The following is a 20,917-nucleotide window of genomic DNA, read 5'->3' as shown; positions in this document are numbered from 1 at the left end:
ATTAAATTTTAAAATTTAATGTTTCTTTAAAACTAAAAGACATCTCCAGGTTTCCTGTGAAGAGTCAATAGTGAGCATTGGTGCCCACCCACATCTCCAAGCTGGGCAATACAGGGAGTGGTGAGAGAACAGGAGGAACAATTTGCTCATTCTCAACCAAGACATGGGGGCTTTGGATGTAGAAAAAAAAAGACACCCAATATCCAAAATCCCTCTCTCAAGGCCATCATGTGAAGAATTCCCCCTCTTCTCCTCCTCCTATACCCTTCCACCCCCCCTTTCCTCTTCTCTTCTTTTCTTTTTTAATCAAGCCGTCTGGGGTTGTCAGGTCTTTTGAGACGAGGACTCCCAGCCATGTGAAAAGTTAATCCCTTGTGGGCCTTCTTCTCCGTAGCGCTCATCTCCCTGGGAACACTGGTGGTGGCTTGTAGGCAGAGGTGGCAGTGGGGGGAGGTGGAAACGAAGAGGGATGGATGAACGGATAGACTGGGATGCACATTGGACTCGGGGGGGGTTGTACAGATTGTCTCCAATTCTCCATCAAAAACACTACACCGCACACCTGCCCCAACGGTCCAGTCTCTGTACACGGCAGACCCCCGGTATGCTACCACAACAGCCATGCTCCTTCACGACCCTGCTCCCTTCACACTCTCCCTCGGTCCCCAACTTGAAGACCTTTTGATGAGGTTGCATGCGTGACTGACAGACAGCTGGTATAGAGAGCAGAGAGGATTTGCAATGTGGAGGGCAAGTCGAGTGGCTTCTGAGGGATGACAGTGGTTCACAATAGAGAGGGTACTTCTGCTGCATTGTGCTTCAAACCTCTCTGTCACAGCATTGAACCCCCCCCCCAAAAAAAGGCACTTTGCTTCAACTTTTCGAATTTAGTTGTTTCACAGTGAGTCAAAGCAAAGACCCCAACAACTCGTCTTGGGCTTCCTGTCTAGGAATGGGGGACATGATAAATAACAATGGAAGTAAGTCAAGTGTTACAGTTGTTCATTTGCCACACCTCTCCTAAAGAGCTCACAATGTACAATTAAGGGTCATGACCAGCACGTATAAGTACTGTACTGGCACTAACTTTCGCATCAGTAAATAATATTTCTTTTTATACATTTCAAGGCAGGATGAACAGAGAATGTGGTTCACCAAAGCCTCCTCTGGGAGTCTGAAGGAGACAGAAAAATACATACTTGAATGCTTTGTTTGCAGTGCACTTTTTCCCTCTCTGCCTCCCTCTTAGAGCCAAGTGCCATTGGAAATATAGACAGGCTCAGTCAGCCATCTTAATCCCTCTCTCTTGTCCATCTCACGCTCACTCAATCCACACTGACCCCACACACTCTCACTCTTTTAAACACATGCATGCACGCGCGCACACTCATTCGCCTTCTTCCTCCTATTTGATGGGCCCCAAGCCCCACCACCCAAAGAAAGAGCTTGAGGCAGAGAGGATCTCGGTTGGAGGGTGTACACAGCAAGATTTGGGAGTTTGTAAAGGTCAGCACGGACTTTGTTCAATCTAAGGGTTTATCTCAGCAACAGCAGGGCTGGACAATAGGGCCACTCGCCGCGCGACAGAAACCCAAGCTGTGGCAGCTAAATTACTTCACTGATAAGGCCGAATTAGAAGCACTGGGACCCCTGAGGCCAGGAAAAGAGGAGGATGGAGCAAAAAGAAAGAAAGGACAGAAGAAATTGACTAAGAGGCCATATATGGTTGAGAGGGGGATGAAAAATTAATGACTTACAAAATAAGAGATTTCAGTGTGTGATCTTGGTGTAATTAAAGATCATGTCGAGCATTTTTCACAGATCAATACTCAAAAATACACTGGGATGTGAAAAGAGGCCACAGTCTGCTAAAAGGTAAAAATGTGACAGCATTTTAGCACCATTATAGGTAAAGAAAAAGGAGGGATGGGGGGGTGGCTTCCAAGAAATAGCTGAACATTGATTTAAAAAAAGTCAAACACTGTTGAGAGTCCTTTTAAAAAAACACCGAAAGAGAAAATCACTTAAAAAAAAAGTTTAACTTAATTTAGTTAGTTGACATAATTTATTTCTTCACACAGAAAAAAATCCCTATTTGTATTACTCAGCTACACAGCAACCAATTTATCTTTACATCTGCCCACCATTACATTTTAGTTCCCTGATGCTCGCAAGTTATCAGTGCATTCAAATCAATGTGTTTCCTTCTGAATAAGTCCAATAAAAGACATCCACTGCCGACATTAATCAAAGTGTAATCATTAATCTCAAAGCTTTCACCCAATTTTAAGAAGTTCATTTAACATTAGTATCTTTCCTGGAAAATTCTCTCGCTGACCTGTCGCTGCCATCTTTTAAAAACTTTATCAGCCCTCTATGCCAAAAGATTATATAGAAAATGGATAGCATGGAAGTAAAATGGATCCAGTAATGGATTGACTCTTGTCCCGGTACACCCACTCTATAGGAGAAAGAGAAGGTTTGCAAAAGTGCTGACTTGTTCTACTCAAGAGTAGCTTGGTAGGCAACATGTTTCAAAGTGCATGTGAAAAACTGTGTGAGTGCTTTGTGTGTTTGCTGGTGTGCTCTTATATAGAACACTTGTATTTTTTTTTTTAACAGAAGAATTTCTGTTTCTGCCTCTCTTGCCCCAAAGTAACAACATCATACCAAAAAGTTAAAAGCACTTTGCAGCATTGTGAGCTCTTGGCCAGCAGAGGGGAGCAGGCTTTGTCACCAGAAACACTCAGCCTCCATAAAAAAAAACAGCAAACAAAGAATAATATGAAGAGTTAATGATAAACTGAGTTCACTGTATTTATTGGTGAGCATTTATTTGTTTATAGGTAGATAAATAATAAAGCTGCATTACTGAATGACATGATTTTCTTGTAATGACAAATAACTTGTCTATTACTTTTATCTGCATGTAAAAGTCAAGGTCGTTTCTCCCTGCAGATATACAATCAAACACTCCCACAATATGATGATGCTGTTGTTCAGTTAATTTGACATAACTCCTGTATCACATGGTTGGAGACAAAGAGTCTCACTGAAGCAGAACTCTTTCCTAATTTTTCCTTTTTTTTTTTCCTTCTTTTTTTGTAAGTTGGCATGCTGGGTAACACTGCGTACCAGCTGCACCGATATCACCTCACCTCCTCTCTGGAAAGAGTGGCACAGAGCACAATCATATGACATTATTCGAAGACAGAATGACTGAGAAGCTTGCGGTGTAATGCCCTGACCATTAAGAAGATTTGCACAGACTAAGTTAGATCCTTTGGTTATCCTTTCTTTCTGGATATTAAAACTAATAATACGTTTATTATTGATTATAATAAGAAGAAAGCAAAATCTATACCTATTTATTGTGCATTTGTCTTACTACATGGTCCATTCCTGATTTAGTTTTCTTTATTTATTTTTATGAACGGCATAAATACTAGTAGAGGCCTGTCAAATGTGTTCAAATTGAATAAAAACCACATGACTGCATAACAAACATTGAAATATAATGTCACAGCGACTAGTGTTTAGATTAAAGCAGATAAATATATGTAAAGAATCATATCTTTTAAATACAATATCTGGGAAGCCTCTATTTAAATTGTTATCTTGATACAAGCTCTCACACTAAATTAAGATATTACACCAAACCCCTGGTAATATCCTGTTTTTTGGGGGGAAATCTGATCTAAGATTATGTAAAGGGTGGACCACTGCCCTGAGAAGATTAATACAAACGTTGACTTGTGCATCTGTATGTGCATACTCAACATGCATACACACACACAGATGCACACACATTAGCACAACTCTACAAATCTCAACTCTGTCAAAACCTCGTTGTCTCATGCAAACAAGACACTGGGTCTTGCTAACAGTGACAGTGGTGGAGAAAATGAGCGAAAATCACTCAAGCGATTCCGAAGACTTTCCTAAGTAAAGACGCCACGCTGTGTTTGACACTTCAACAATTCAGCACTGTTTTTAGATCTAATGTCGTCATCGTGCTTAGCTTCTCACTCTACCTTGTTATTCTAAATGACCTGGTAGAGGAAAGAAAAACATGGGAGAATGTCTTTTTCCTACCTGCTTATGTCCCTCATATGTCTAAGGGGTGTATGTGCATGTAAAATACCTCTTATATGCCTCTACATGATGTAGTTTATCTAATCTGTTTATGTAAAGTTAAAGTGTATGAATATTTTATTCATGTGGAGCTCTTAAAAAAAAGATATGAATGTCGAAAATGGTTAGAAAGGTGCTCCCTCTCCTTCTAGACCCAGTAATATGCTTATGAATGGCTTTTGTGGTCTATTCCATTTTCCTCTGACAAAGATACACGCTGTGCCAAAGCATAAGTCTTTACACCTAATAAAAAGTAATTAAAAGGCACAGCCGTGTGCTTCATTTTCCTCCTGCATTCACCCCTCTTGCACTGAGGTCTACAGTACTAAACAGGGAACTGCAATGAGTTAAAGAAAATAAGCATTGCTACAGCCAAGGTTTTTGGGCCATGTTGTGTATCTTATTATGGAAAATGGCAATCACAACAGCCACGGGAACCTGATTAATAGCTTACCACCTCCCTTGTTTGAGTCAAAGAAATGTTAAGCAGCATAAGGGATTGAGACTTAAAGTGAGAAAGTGTGTATGTGTGTGTGTGTGTGTGTGTGTGTGTGTGTGTGTGTGTGTGTGTGTGTGTGTGTGTGTGTGTGTACGTATGTGTGTGTGTGTGTGGGAGAAAGGAAGTGAAGTAAATTGTAATGAGTGCTCACATGTAAATGCCTACAAATGTGCAGAAACGGAGGAGGTGGAAGAGCATAATTCTAAAAACAAGCTAAAACTTCATCTGACACATGTCATCATCTTCCACTGCAGCACCAAAGAGCAGCATCATTGTCGACTCCTACCTTGAGGCACTAGCTGATGGGGCTATTCATCACGGCAATGATGAACGATGGGTTTCAGTAGATGCACAGTGAAATACAGGAGTAGAGGAGGTTTAGACAGGAGTTACCTGTGCTTCACCACAGAGGACTGATGGGCCAATGTGAGGGTTTTAAATTAATGTTTAAAGCATGTCTGCAAAGGGAAACCTCATGCAATAAAGGATAGCATTGTGGTGTTGATGCGTGAGGAGATTGTGGGGTGGGGGGGAGGGTGGTTATTCAGCCAAACAAGAGGTTCCATTGAGAATGCTTGGCTGGAGTGGCTGAGGTCTGAAACCAGTGACCAAGGAATAACAATCCAAATCCCAGGGACAATATTTGTCAAGTTCTACTCCCTTCAAAGACGGATGACTTTGCCCCATGTGCTTCCTCGGGAGCCTGTGCACCTTTCATTTGTGCCATGCAGATTAATTTATTAACTAATTAACAGATGTTGGTAACGAGTTATGAACAAATGATAAGGCATCAGGATTCTAATCAAACCCGACATTCAATTTGCTGCCCTGCTTCCTCGTTATCAAGTACAATGTTTATTGGCGATAATTGACAATGGTTTGCACTGGGACACAGTAGGCTTGTCTTTAACAGGTTAATAAAAAAAAAATAAAAAAAACTCAGCAAAGCTGTGGTGTTTCCAGGGGCAACGGCAACCATATGTTTAATATTAGATGGAATCTGTTCCACTGGAGTGCTCCGAAAGCTGGGAAAATTGGATTAAATTGGCTAATGGCATGTTTAAAACCTACATAAAATGAACGGGAATGGAAGATATTACAGCACCCAGGCCTGGGCCTTGCGGTGTTATACTTTCTCTGGTGTTTTTGCTCTGTGTGTAAACTTGGGGTTTCTGTCAAAGTCAAAATAATGATGACAAAAAACCGCATACTGTTGGTCAATACTGTTATTAGAAACCGCAGATTTGATATCCCTTTCATTACGACGTGGAACTATACGCACATGTCCCAAAGTAACTCCGTATGTTTGCTGATAATTTCATATAGCTAGTTTATGGGGGTTAAGTGCAAAAAAAAATGTACATGTTTTGGAATCACAGTTTAGACTTGTTTTTTGCAAAGAATTTTTTATCACAGAAAAACACAAAATTACAATATGTTATGCTTTTCAGACTAAATTTAATATAAAATATTGATAGCCTTGTCTGATAAACATCATTAAATCACTGCACTTTCTGATTGAATCTTTCAGTCATATAAAAAAAAAATCAAAACATGTTTTCATGCTTTCCAACTTGCAAAATATTATTTAGCTCAAAATGTCTTAAAATAAGTATGAAAGTATTTGTATTTGCTATACAAATAGGGCAGTGTAAGCCTTGGGGATAGCTTATAATTTACCTCATAAGTAAAGAGTTATGGAGCTAAGATAATCGTGTTATTTCTTCATACTACAGTTTATGTGAACAGAATTTGTAATATATAATTTCAATTAGATCTGAGGGGGTAAAGCTAAAAAGACCTGCTGTTTTTCCTTCCAAGTGGCTTTCAGCAGAAGTATTCTCAACTCAAGCCCAAGCTCATCAGAGCATGGTCTTGATTTGATTACTAAAAGACATGATAATGAGCCCATTTACATGAAAAACTGCCCTCAATAGTTTATATGACATGTTTAAAGATGATGGTAAAAACTGATGAAGGCATTATTTCATAATAGTAACTCTTCCTGTGTTATAGTCTGATTTAAAGCCTCGTTCATGATCGAAACATCAGAAAGTGACTCCCACTGAGAGAACGTTAAAACACATTAGTCAAATGAAGCAGGAAACGACTCTGTCTTTTGTTTTCTCATGCCCTCTCTATTTCCCACAGGATTCATATACTCGATGTGATTGCTGTCTTCTGGCAGGCCCAGGAAATTTTGCCCTATCAACTCAGTACCAGTCACCTCAAGGGTCAAACATCAAAATAAATAGTACCTTTCTGTGAAAAGCAAACAAATCAGACGAGTTGCAAGCTGCATCTTGAATGGCCTATTAGGATATCTTGTAGAATAAGAACTTGGCCATCCGCCCTCCTCATGCAGAACACAAAAGGCAAGCAAACACTTTAAGACGTGAGAGGTGGGTCAGGATAGATAAGTGTCAGGGTGCGCCAGGAGTTCTTCTTCCAAACATTTGAAAACTTCAGCTTAGTTTGGTGATTAAGATGGGAACAAAAGGAGCATGGCATCGGTGTGAAAAGAGAGCTGTCAAAGTAGAGATTTAGTGCCTAACACAGGGTGAGGGAGATATATCATGCCATGGCTGGATGGGTATGTCACGTAGGACTTTGGCGACATGAGAGTGCCCGCCAGACTTCTTTACCTATCACTAAGTCAATAACTGGTCAAACAGAAGAGCTAGCATTCTTTTCGCCTCTTTCCACACTTTGCTGGATGAATGATACTGATACGGAAAATCACCCCACAAAAAGTAAACAGACCAAGAATGAGGGACAGAGAGAAATAGATTTGCCTGGCAACAAAGTCATACCAAGGTCCACTGCTACAGACAGACAGACATGACTGCAGGGCTGACATGGACTCTTTGATACATGTTTTTCAGTGTGGAAGTGTTTATGATGACCTTTTTCAAAGGGTCTGCATTAATACATGTCTTTAAGTCAAAGTGAGTTGTTCAATTTCCATCTATTATGATCCCTGAAACACAATAGCTTGAAGGTACTGTGCTATGCCCATAAAGAGACAAAAGTGAAACAGCCAATAAATTTGACTAAAATTGGCAAGGAAATTATTTCATCCTTCTGTAGTTCTCCAGAATGTGCTCCAATTACTGATGTGCAACCTAAATGAATTAAAAGAATTTAATCAATAAGGAAACGCTGAAGTCGGAGAGACAATAGTTACAAAGACAAGACAAAAGCCAGTAGGTGTGGGAATAGTTTCAAAAGCAATGATTCAGAGGTGCAAAGATACACCCAGCGGTCACAAGGCAAGGAGAAGGTGTAAACAGTATTAGAATCGCATCAGCAGGGCTTGGCCATTCTGTTTGTTTTCTCAAGGAGTGCTCAGAAAACAAATAGAGATTTGATTTGACTTGTTATTCCTCGAAATCAAAGTGAAATAAAACTCTTGTTCTTGCATCTTTTGTACTAATAATGCTTTAAGGAAAAATTTTCACATATTCTCCTAAAATGCTGTTTTTGTTTTTTGTAACTTGTCCTGATTTTTTCTCCTACCACATTTTGCCATGTGAATACCCAAAGGAGTTTAGATCAGTAAGTCTACTGAGTGCCAATCAGTGAAGTGCACAATACCTCCAGCCAGTGTATGGTGACATGTCTCTGTCTATAGACAAGTCAGGCCAATCTACCATCCAGATAATAGCAGCAGTCACTCTGATGGTTAGATCCCTACACTGTACTCTCTGTGGGCCTTGCCTCACTTTGCTTGCTCAGGCCTTCTTATCCTGAGGGGTTAGCAGTCCTCCACACACAACCAAAGACACACACACGGTTGACTGGGGGCCTTGGCGTTCTATCATGTTGTGCTAAAGGGGGGAAGGGGGGCATAATGGTTTTTAAATGGATGACTCAGTCCTGGCCCAAAGAGGGTGTCTGAGACAGTGGAGAATGGCCATGGCCTGCAGCGCAGCAGCTCTCAGATTGAGCTGTCCGTCTTGCTAAAATGAGCCTGAGTTAACACCTCTTCCAGCTCCCAAAGCCCCAGAACAGACAATAGTCGGCTTCCTCTTTGCCTTCCTCTTTCTCTTGCTTTTGCTCCTTCATGCTTTTTCTCTACAATTTGGAGAAAAAAGCATCATTGTTTCTCTCCACCAATCTGCACTTACACCAAGACATCTAAAAAAGCATTAAAGCATTCACAAACGGATTATTGAGCTTTTTAGGTTTATTGGTAGAACTTTTAGTTAATGTAGTTGAATGTTTAGGACCAAGTGTTTAACTATAGATGGCACATGTCCTTGCTGATGGGTGAAAACACTGTAACTTCAATTTGCAATTTTTTGAGGCTCACACCCACTACTTTATTCATCATAAAGTCAACTGTGACAGAAGATAATCTAGTGACAGAAAGTCAAAATGATGCATTCAGTGATTGAAAAGGCAGAAAAAAAATCGAGGTTTCCATCTAACACTGATAATATAAAATAGTTTTTTATGACATGAAACAAAGTGGCAATAAGCTAATCATTATGATAACCAATTTCAGCTCTTAATTCAATTCCACCCAGAAGGGCTGAGTTGTTAAGTATGAGGTCTTTTGTAAGATATAATCATATTAACACCACAAAGATTTCAGATGACTGCACTTATTATCTCTCATAATACAATCCTCTGTTTTGGAAGGAGGTGAAATGTATCCATTTCACCTCTTTCACGTATCCACTGAATTTCTCCTGAGAGCCTGATGTAGGAAATGTGTGAGTTTTGCATCCTCTTTTCATCCTCATTAATCCTCGTTGTGTGCTCACTTTAACATTTTTCTTTTTGGGCCAAATGTCTGTCGCTCCCTCATCTGTCTATTTGTTTAAGACCAGGGGCAGTAGATGAGTAGAGGGGCTGATGGTGAAAGGGTGGAAGAAAAGGGGTGTATGGGGACTCTTAAGGGAGTCTGTTGATGACTATCAACAGGCTGACTGTTATGACTATTGGTGATAAGAGTCTAGGAGAGAAGAGTCTCTGAAGGTTTCCAGCCCCAAAGCAGACAGGATATCTTAAAAAAAAAATAGAATCTGAGCCTTATTCAGTCCTCCAATGCTCATTCAGGATGGGATAAAGGAAAGCATGGATCAATTCTTCCATACTAATAGCTTGGGATGCTAAGACCAAAGATGTTACCTACATAGGAAAGGGTGACCTAAAGCTAACTCCATTGGAACACTGTTCAGGAAACTGTATTTTTAAAATCCAACTGGCTTGAGTGACTGTGTGGATGTATCTTTTTTGGGCTGAAGGTGGACTTTTCTTACAAGCAAAAAAACTCAAATTTAGACAATTAATATGCATTAATCTCATGTCTGGGGAGAAAAGAAAAAAAAGGAGGAAAACAGAGAAAACATCAGAGCTATTGGAAGAGTGTAGCTTTGGGAGAGAAGCCCTCTGCACCCCAAATGGCCAGTCATAATGTATACTTTAAAAGAGAAAATGTTGCACCTGGCAGGACACGACATACCATGTGCCTCTGTGTTTTAATTGTCTCCATGTTGCTGCAACTGGCGGGAAACAATGCAGTGAAAAAAAGTTCTTTTGACTGGGAATATGATGAGAACCCGATGAGATTTCTTGAAAAGCCTGTCAGTGAGGAATTCATTAACCATATTTGAGCTGCATATTTTGAAAATATAATGCTAATACAACTGTAAATTACTTAAACCCTTGCAGCAGCACTTTCTTTAGAGGTTTGCTGATTTCACAGTCCTATATCAGGAGGGAACTGACATTTGAGCTAACAGAAATCTGTGTTTTTCCTCAATTTACTGCAGTGCATTTTTACTGTGATACATCAAAACATTTAGCTTATTTATATTTAGACAAAATTGCTCCATTTTTTTATTTGTATTTCTTTAAATCATTCAAGGGCTGCATCTGCAGTAAGTGCATTCACTTATATACAAAATTCTGCAACTGTGCACATAAACAAAACAATGTCCAAGTCTTAATTCCCCACTACACACAAAGTAATCTAAGACTATGTGAATGACCTGTCCCAGTCAAGAAGTCAGAGAAATCAAAAGCAGGCCAGAACATGTCATCTCTGATTAGACCTATAAGAAAGAGAGATAGAGACAGAGAAAGACAGAGACCAGGAGTCACTTTTTTCTCCCTAATGAGCTTACTGAAGCAACTTCAATATCCTCCAATGTCATGTTGAAATGAAAATTAATAGTTCAATATGCCACCACAGCACTGGGCCATGCTTCCATTTCTATATCAGATGGCGTGACCAAATGAGTGCGCTCGCTTCAGAACGACGTCCAGAAAAGCTGATACCTCCACTAATCAGCCATATTTTTCCATCTGACATCGCTGTGCTACATTGGATAAGTGTGTTCTGTGTGTATCTGAGTGTGTGAGTGTCTGCATGTGCAGGGATCAAAGATGAGGTCAAATAATAAAGGGGATGCAAATGGTATGAGGATCTATGCTGATGATGAGATATATGCCGGTGAGCATCAATAGTGATGGCTGAAAATGGGAATGAAGAGATGCTTTTACATTCTGTTATTCTCTTCAGTGCAGCTTCAATTCATGTTTTACTTTGTATTCGGCACAGCATATGTGAATAGGCAAAGGTGATGGGCAGTAATAATTAAATTGACAGTGAAATAAGCACTAAATGATACACAATCTAGGGTGGCTCCTACCTCCCATCCGAAGGAGATGTCTTTGCCTGTGGCCCCATGATGCTTTGCGTTGTGCAGACCAAACCTCTCACCAGCACAAATGCGGGTTTTAGCCCATACCCCTAGGCCAGCACCTGGCACAGAGGACTCCCGCAGCTCCAGTTCACTGGGAATGGGAATGTCATCAGGAATGTAGACAGGCGCTTCATAGGGTGAGCCTTCCTTAGGTGTGGTGAAGTCCTGGTCATTGCTGCTGCTGCTATTGTTATGGAGGTGGTGGGAGGTGTAGATGTGAGGATGCAGCAGGTGGTGATGGTTGTTGTTTGGATGGGAAGGAGTCGGTGAGGGCAAAGGGGACATGTTGATGATACTGTCTTCTGCGTCGTCTTCTGGGCTGTCAGCACTACCTCCGCTGCCAGCTGCTAAACCCGGGAGGTTGGCCTCTGTGTCATACATGCTGTCCACTGGCTCACTGTCATCTAAGAGACAAAGAGACAAAGAGATGATAATCACCATAGGTGGATGGATTTTAACATTTTAGATGGGAATAGAAACACTTAAGCTACAAAACAGAGGCAGAAATGCTGTTGGTCATAAACATAGCCTCAACAAGACACATCCAATGATTCCCTGACAAAGTACAAAATAAACTTCAATTGCCAAACCTCTAAACTGCTAGAAAACCACACTGGGCAATGAGAAAATGTAGAGGTCTACTCAAAGATTAGTCATCTCATTGACTTCAGCAACAAAATGTTCCCTTCACTAATTTTGAAGAAAACATCCAGACATGCAAAGAGAAGAAGCATAAGTTCAGCCAAGACCTTGATGGGAAAAGTTCTGAGATTTATCATGGTCGTCATGTCCTGCTAGGAGTTATTTCGCAAAATAACAGCTCTGCCTATCACTGACCTGGTTAGCCTCGTCACCCATTATTATTATCACAGCCAAGAATTGACAACATGATTGTGCCTGCACACCAGGATTCCACCATCTCAATGTGAGTGAAAAGAGTGATGAACTGTTAGTATGTGAATCTACTTAATATTTGGCTTTATGTTTCATTCACATTTTCTTGGAGTGTCATTAAGGAAATTGCTGTGGACAGTGAAAGTTTGTAAACGTGCACATGCAAATGCATTTAGATGAGTGATATGTGACATCTGGCACAATATAAGCCCTCCCATTACCTCTTTTGAATGTTAATGCTCAAATGTTTCATTTTAAAACTGTAAAATCACATAATTTAGTTCAATGTTATATTTTTCTAAAAAGCTAATTTTTCATTAAACAAAAGTAGGCAGGGCTGGATGATATGACCTATAACTAACATCCTAATATATATATATATATATATATATATATATATATATATATATATATATATATATATATATATATATATATATAAGTTTGGGGGTCACTTCCCTATTGACTCCCATGGCAAAGTGACCCTAAACTTTTGAACAGTAGTGTATATTGCCTTATATATAATATATATATTTATATAGATAGATTTTTTTAATTTCTTCTAAAATACTGTGTAAATGATTAATTCATCATTATCATGCATAAAAGGACACCAGTAGGATTTGTGAAGTGAACTCTTCTAAATTTATCTTCATTGTGATTGTTCACTTTCAACAAACTTTTTATTTTCAACCAGGGACCTCCCCAAGATCAACCCCCGCCAACCAAGTTCAAGTTCATTTTATTTTCTATAAATACTCAATATCTTAGATAATTTTTTTATTCAATTATTTTATATTCAAATATTATTTTGTTATTTGGGTTTTTTCTATTTTGCACCAGAAGTAATCCAGGGTTCCTTTTTCTCTAGAACAGGTTTATATATTTTTTTCCTTTTATTATAAAAAATAAACAGCCTGATCTTTTTTATCTTATTCTCATATTGACATGTAATTATGTCGCCTCATGTCGCTTCACACCACGTGCACACACAGGTGAGCTACATCCCACTAGCAGACAGAGTGCACGTTAGAAATAGTCGCATCAACCACCTGTAAATCAGACAGAAATATCTGCTCTGCTCCAAAGAGCAGCTGGAGGAGTTTCCTGCTCCGGTGTACTAAGAACATAATATCTATCAGGAAACACACACAGCTAAACAATCAGTCTCCTTGTCATTGTTGTAATTTCTGAGACGAATTACTGCCTAAAATGAAGGTATCACATTTATCTCTTAACGCTCGTAAACTAGCTACATAACTTGCTGCAAATTCTTTGTCTCCGTGCTTTTTCTTGTCTCTCCTGAAACAACAACTCGCATGTGCGCAGGAAAGTTTTCTGGATGGGCGGGGAAGTGAGCTGACAGTCTGCTGTGAGTCGTGCTGTGCCATGTACGATGAGCTACACTCCGACCAGTACAGAACGCTACGAAGAAAAACCTTTGTAGTCGCTTAATGCTGCTGTGATAGTTTATACTCGATGTTCGCAACATACATTTAAATATCCCATGTAAAATACCTCAGGATACATCGAGTATATCGATATATCGACCAGTCCTAAAAGCAGGCATACTTATAATTTACTGAAAACAAGCATATGCTTTATAGAAGAGCCTTACCTTGAAATAACAATGAAATCACCATAAGAATGGCAATCAGTGCTAGTCTATGCATATTTGTTTGCTTGTTTGAGTATATCTATGTGGTCTTGTTTCAGCTAGAGACAGTTCCCAGTACTACTAGAGTTTTACTATCTAAACACAGGCGCCCTGCAATCAGCACGCTAACTAGGCCCAAAATTACATGAGTGGTTCCAATCAAGCTCTCTCCCTCTCCTAACCTTCATCTCGCCTGCTGGCGAGCCTGTTGTTTCTGCCCAGGCTTTAACTGAAGCTTCAACATGACATTTTAAAAATGGCCTTGTTAGTACTTGGATTGTATTGTTTTATACTTTAAGTTTTGAGCTGAACTTTAATAACATTCGAAAAAGCAGACAAATGTGCAAAGAATCCATAAAAATGATAGTTAAGATTTTATTTCCTGTAAGGGTTTATTGATTCTGAAACAGAGTGCTGTCTTTTTTTCAATTCTTTGTTAAATATTTGGGTTTCTGCCAAATGTAGATTGTGAAATATGTTAACTGACATGTAAGTTTCAATTGTGAAATGTGAACCTCAGAAAGTATGTGACATGGGTTTTTCTGCGCTTGGCAAACCTGCAGCCTGTCCACGTAGATTTGGGAAACTTATCATATAAAGCTGAAGCAGTAAAAGAGGGTCTTTTATGATTTTGCGTCATACGGTGATTTTGAGTGGAAAAGAACTTGTTTTTTAATGATCCCTGTTTCATAGGGATTCAGACCAGGCGTGCAATTAAGCACTGGAACATGTGAGCCAGCAGTAGCTTCCACTCTTCACGCAGATCAATTAAAGTTTTATAACTTAGTCCTATCTACTACTCCCTATACACTATCAAAAGTGTTTTCAGGCTGTTAAGCACTTCTTTCACCCACTCTCCCTCTCTTAATTCCCCCAATGCTTTCTGGCACTTGACCCACTGAGAGCAATTTTGACAAGCAGAGAGACAGCCTCGGAAAATCTATTAAATACCATTCGGCTTTTAGGGCCTCTGCACAAAAACGGCAGCGATTGCTACGTCAAATAACAAATTGTAACTAGCAGAGGAAAGGGAAAGAAATAACTGAATGTTAATGAACAAGACACCTTTTGTGGGGTACGTGAAGCAGTGAAACAAGTCAGTGCGATACTAAAACTTTTATTATAACCTATTTTTTTTAATTCATTAAAAAAAGAGAAACTTCAGATAACTTCCCACTGGAGACACATTAGCATCCACTTTGTTAGACAAGGGCATTTTTAACCAATGATGTTAAAAAAAAGAGAAAAAATACAGATGAGAAACGTAAGTAAGAAAATAATGAAAGAAGATGTAGAGGAAAAGGCAAAGGGCCTTCCAACTGATGACAGAGCTGCTTTTAAACAGCTGTGTGTTAGCTCTGGGTCTCAAAAGACCTAGAAAGAGATGTTAGGTTCGCCTCCCTGTGGGCTTCTTAAAAAACACAGAGGCTAGATAGTGCCTTCCTCTCCCTGGCTCCTTATGTTGTTCTTTCTCTCTCCATTCCTCTCACCATCTCTTTCTCTTTTACGGGGAGCTATTTATCCTGATTACATCAGGGGTCAATCATTAATTCGCACCTTGGGGGTCCCCGTGCTGGCCACGGCTACAATGGGCTGCTTGTTCAGCGGCTGTTATTCCAGTGGAAAACTACTCTGCTCTGCCTGAGAGGCAGGCCCGGGCCACATGAAGGCATCTCATTTATTTGATAAATTGTAAATGCGTGCCATAAACGGAGCTCTTTGCTTTGTAGCACGGCTTGCAATAACAAAGATTTTTAGGGCATGTATGAATGCAGATGCAGGCTAAAACACAAACACACATCTGTTTGCAACTGAAGGAGCTGTTAGTGTACTCTAACCACGTGCTAGAGATCAGATGGTGTTAAAGGTAAAGATGATATCACATAATTGCTACATGTGACAGTGGAATGTGATATAACGCAAATATGACAATAAGATGTACTAAACAAAGTTAAATATCTATATTATATAACACAAACAAGAAAGTATTCCCATTGCTTTTTTTATTTTTTCAAAAGTTGGGTTTACTTAAACTGAGACTAAAACAAATGAGATGGTGATAACATTGTAATCAGCGTTGCCATGGCAAAATAACTTGACACAGTGCTGGAAATCACTGGTTTAATCGGAGGCCTTACAACAAGCAAATTATTCTGTGGTTGTGTTTAATCAGAGCACTCCAGACTTAAACGCAGAAAGATAGAGATCTGGAGTCATTTTCTGCCGTCTGCTTGGACGCACACAAACACATGTGCCTTGTGGCAAATGGACTGAGCTGTATTGTTGACGTGGTCTGCGTAGAAAAAAACAGAAACACAGACTACATACAAAAAATCTGGGAAGGGAGCTGTAAATGATGCCTCAAATACGGACCAACTAATGTCTTACAGAATAAGCAGCAATGCATTTCTTCAGTAACAAATCAAAACAAAGGATTCTCTGTAGATCTGCAGTTAAATGCATTTCTGTTTCTGAAAGAACATGAACTGAGTAACTTGAGTAGTGAGAGCCAGGTGTGTTTTGCAAGACTAAGTTATATAGTAACTATAATACTGTTAAAATAGAGCTGGAAATAGGATGTATGTCTCACAGATGGCCACCACAAAGAACAAACATCCTTACTTTGTGTCTGGCTTCTCTAACTCGCATAGGGACGGTATCTCTGCCTGGCCGTAAAATGATCTGGTTCAATTCAAAAAGAAAGCCAGCCACTGATGAAAAGACAGTATCCAGGGAAAACGCAAAACTATGCAAAATTCAACACAGACTCCAAATATGGGGAGAAAAGAGTGTCTGGTGAGAGAAAGAAAAAAACTGAGGGCAGAAGGAGAATGTGTGGAAGATGACAGATATGAAAAATGGGTAGCTGGTTGAGCAATAAATGACCAAACATTTTGATGTGGGAACTTCGTGCATACATATGTGCACATAGTGCATGCAGGGCAGCTTGGAAAGCCAAGCCTAATCTGCTGTTTGTGACACTATATTGGGTCAGTATGGTTCCACTTAGCTGCATGACTGGGCTACAGAGTGATGTTGGTACCTGTTCCCCTGTAGTAAGCAAGCCTTTGATGATTTTGTTCCCCCTCAGCCATTGACTTAAAACAGAAGGGATGCAGCTGTAAAAATCAAACAAGGGCAAATTAAAATTAAAGAGTGAGAGGTGAAAACTGTACAATAGTGTATTTTTCCACAGTGGCACTGGGGTACCATATATCCAAAATGACATCTAAATGGAAGCATGTGAGGAGCCAGCCAAAGGAAGGCACTGAGGGGAGAAGGTGCATGTGTGTGGTTGGAAGTAGTGAGCAATGGAGGCATGGTCAGTTACAATACCAGAAAGCCTCTCAGAGCAAGAACACCACAGTTTCCCCTTGTAAAAGCACCAGGGAGTATTTCCAAGCAACACTTCTAACTACAACACTCAGAAGTAAGAGAAAGAAAGAAAGAAAGAAAGAAAGAAAGAAAGAAAGTTTCCATTCATCATCTTTGTATTAAAACTGTGAATTGAAATTGACATCAATAGCATTCAACACATCAACACATTCTGATCTGTGAAAATATCCAGGACATGGTCCTCAATCTGTTCACTAGTTTGGTTATCTGTCTATATAACCTGCCAAGTAGAGTTGGCCTGTTTGTTTACGTTTCTTTTGTAGTAATTACATTACAACAGATAAACTGAGAAAAAACTGGATGAAATCAGGTGACTGCAGTATAGTAAGAATTGAATGATTATCTAAATTTGTGTTTCTCCAACACAGCATAGCTGATGTATTGATGTCATTTGAGCTGATCAGCCTAGAGCCTTTCCATCCTCCAATAAAGTGAGAGTGTCAGTGTGTATGCTGGCGTTCAAACCTCCAGGCAAGAACAGCAGGCAGCCTCCTGCAGCTGAGAGCAGGTGTGTGTGCGTGTGTGTGTTTTGTGTGTGTGTGGTGGCCCTGTGGTCCCAAGGGGGACCTGGGGACCAGGCTGCTGCAGACATTTATTAACAGGGCAGATTAATAGCACTGGGGGAAAACATGTTCGCAAACATGATAAATATTAATAATAATCAATATTGAGTTACATTTGCCAAATTGAGTGCAAACATCAACTATGGGGAGGGAAGGAGAAAAGAAGGAGTAGGGGATGAAAGCAGCTGGATGAAACCAGAAGAATACCTGAGGGAGAGACTCATAAGGAAGAGGAAAAACTGATGTAAAAAACGGAAGACTGTGGCTACAATGGATTTGGACTATTTAAAAGCATGAAGAAATATTGTCAAAGAAAACAAACATCATCGCAAAGGAAGTTTGGTTTTACATAAAACAAGTATGTTTCAGATTCAAGTGATTAAAAGAAATAAAATTCAGGGACAATCTAAAAATCTCAATGACATAACTTATCGTATCAATGGTACTAAGTAGAAGCCAAGCAGATTAATGGTTTATATTTTCCTCATTCTGCATGGCCTCCAAATGAAACATTTGTCCATCAGCCTTTGAAAACACTGCACACACATTCACACAAACAAGGTGGTGCAGCTAAGTTTGAATGTCCACCACCGTAGTCAAATCTTTATGTAAAGCAATACTTCTATCAATTTTATTGAATGTTCAGTTTCCTATGAAGTGACACAGATCATTAAAATCAACTAGTATGATGATTTTAAGACTAAAGTCAAAGGGCAGGATGATTTTACTACAAACTGAAATGCAAAAAAAAAAAAATGTTAGCTCTGCTAAAACGAAAGTGCTAAGGTTAGCCATGATAAACAACTCATTCCAGAAAGCAGGACCAAACAAACACACTAGTGTTCATTGTCTTCATTTGTTTCTCTTTAGCTGTGAATGAAGCTGTATATGTGGATGTATGTGTGTGTGTGTGTGTGTGGGTGTGTGTGTGTGTGTGTGTGTGTGTGTGTGTGTGTGTGTGTGTGTGTGTGCAGTTCCATAAACCCACTTCTGGAGCAGCTTCATTTAGCAAACCATTGAAGAGGCCAGACAGCCAGCTTTGGGAGCACTAATGCAGACAGCGTACAGAACAAACCCATCCATTCCTATTAACAAGAGAGGAGGTTCAGCTTGTGTGTCTGTTGGTGTATCTGGTTGATAGCATGTCTTATTTTAAATATGGTGTTCAGTTTAAAAGCCACATTTATATATATATATATATATTTCATTTTGGAATCAATAAATCTCACTAGAATATGGCTTAGCTCAGCTATGCACCATTTGTTTAAAAACATTAAAAGCGTAACAGATTAACTCCAGACAGACTTGGAAAAATTAACAAGTTCTCCTCATAATTCACAGTCTTGAGACAGGAACAATGAGTACAAACATAAATCTGAAGTCTATATTAGGTTTAATAATTCTGTTTTTAGCTTGACAATTTTCCCATTAAGGAAAATTACAAGTTAACTGAGAATATCAAAAGCACATCCAGTCATAGATAAATTCCTGTACCTTAAAAGATATCAAAATCTCAACTTTACTCTTTTTGGTTTGATGTACCTCCAAATGTGAAACAATTTATTTGATAGGACCAGAAATTAGTTTGATGTAATATTCCCTATATTGAAATTATATGTCCGGCCTTAAGTGCATGTGTGGCAGTGTGTGCGTAGTGGGGTAACTAGGAGTAGCATAACTAACACATCAGTCTATTACTCTTGAGCCTTGCTCTTGCTCCTCTCCTCTTCTTGCCCACTCCCTCTAGTCATTAGCCAGTGAATTAACGACAATCGAGTAAGCTATTAATCACCCTGACAAAAATGTTAGCATTGCTTGGCTAGGCCGGCACGAGACAGAGGAGGAGGAGGAGGAGAAGGAGGAGGAAAATGGTGGTAGGGGAGGAGGGAGAGAAACAGAGTGAGATGACTGGAGGGGTCATACGTGACCTCGAGTCTGTAAGGTCAGACAGGAAAAGAGAAGCAAAGAACATGAGCTAAAAAGACTATAGCAGCAGTGTAGATTAGAGGAAAGTTTATGTGAGCAAGACAGATGGTAGGGGATATATTTAATTTTAGATTTCTGTAACAGACATTTACACATCATCACAGCAGCCAAGCATACTAAAAATTACAGTCTATCAGTGACCAAATATATTAAACCAAATGCCAGCTAATGGTTTAATGGGGTCAAATGGGCAGAGTTGCTGCAATTCTTTCATGTGTGTAGCAATGATATATGCATTTCCTCAGGTGTAGTCCCTGAATAAGTAAAAATGCTAAGGGAAGACTCATAGGTGCTCTACTGAATTGAAACCTGGCAATGATGAAGCACATTCAAGTATAGAAGCATCAGAATCATGACATGATCTGAAGTTTGTGAAATGGCATCCTATTGAAAGTAATCATCAAAGAAGGTGTTTAAAATTGTAATGGAATTACTAGGCAACACCACAGGCTTGAATTATTCACACAAAGCAAGATGGATCTTTGTTATTATGTTGTTCAAGCCAGATACTGACCCTATCATTTGAATGTTGCTGCAGAAATCAAGACTCATCAAACCAGGTGGTATTTTTCCAATCTTTCATTGTCCAACTGCAGAGAGCCCGCTGTAGCCTTAGCCTCCTGTTGTTAGATGACAGCGGTAGCACCTGGTGTATTCTTCTCTTTCTGTGGCCCATCTGTTTCTTTCAGTTCAATTCAACCTGGCTACTCTTCTCTGACCTCTAGTGTCCCCAAGACATCTTTAGCCAGAGAGCTGCCACTAACTGGACATTTATATATATATATTTTTTTTCTAACGTGACAAATATTGTGCAGGGACAAAGAACAAAAGTCACGAGACTTACAGGAAAGATAAGTTATGCCACTGCTTTAGAAGAAGAAAAGATAAGCCTCTATTCTTCACAGCTAAGACACAAAAGAAGGCACATAAATATATGTTTGTCATCTACGTTAGAAAGAAAGGAGGAAAAAAGAAACCTCCCTCATCTCTTACACACCAAAAGTGGGACCACCTGATGCGAGGCCTGAACTGGGGACGTCAGGTGGGTCACAGCCATCATACAGTCCCA

The 20,917-nt window shown here is 39.6% G+C and overlaps 1 protein-coding gene across 8 annotated transcripts in view; it reads right to left on the bottom strand.

The window, feature by feature from the left end:
- prdm16 (PR domain containing 16) overlaps window positions 1-20,917 on the bottom strand; it is a 173,015-nt gene that overhangs the window by 98,685 nt on the left and 53,413 nt on the right. For all 8 annotated transcript variants that reach the window (XM_042003683.1, XM_042003687.1, XM_042003684.1 and 5 more), the window contains exon 2: window positions 11,299-11,756. In XM_042003683.1, the coding sequence (XP_041859617.1) occupies window positions 11,299-11,756 (458 nt within the window). The remainder of the gene's footprint in view (window positions 1-11,298; window positions 11,757-20,917) is intronic.

This window comes from Melanotaenia boesemani, chromosome 13 (genome assembly GCF_017639745.1).
Source record: "Melanotaenia boesemani isolate fMelBoe1 chromosome 13, fMelBoe1.pri, whole genome shotgun sequence".
Taxonomy (NCBI): domain Eukaryota; kingdom Metazoa; phylum Chordata; class Actinopteri; order Atheriniformes; family Melanotaeniidae; genus Melanotaenia; species Melanotaenia boesemani.
The sequence above is the reverse complement of the archived record's forward strand: the minus strand, read 5'-3'. Positions and strand labels throughout refer to the sequence as shown.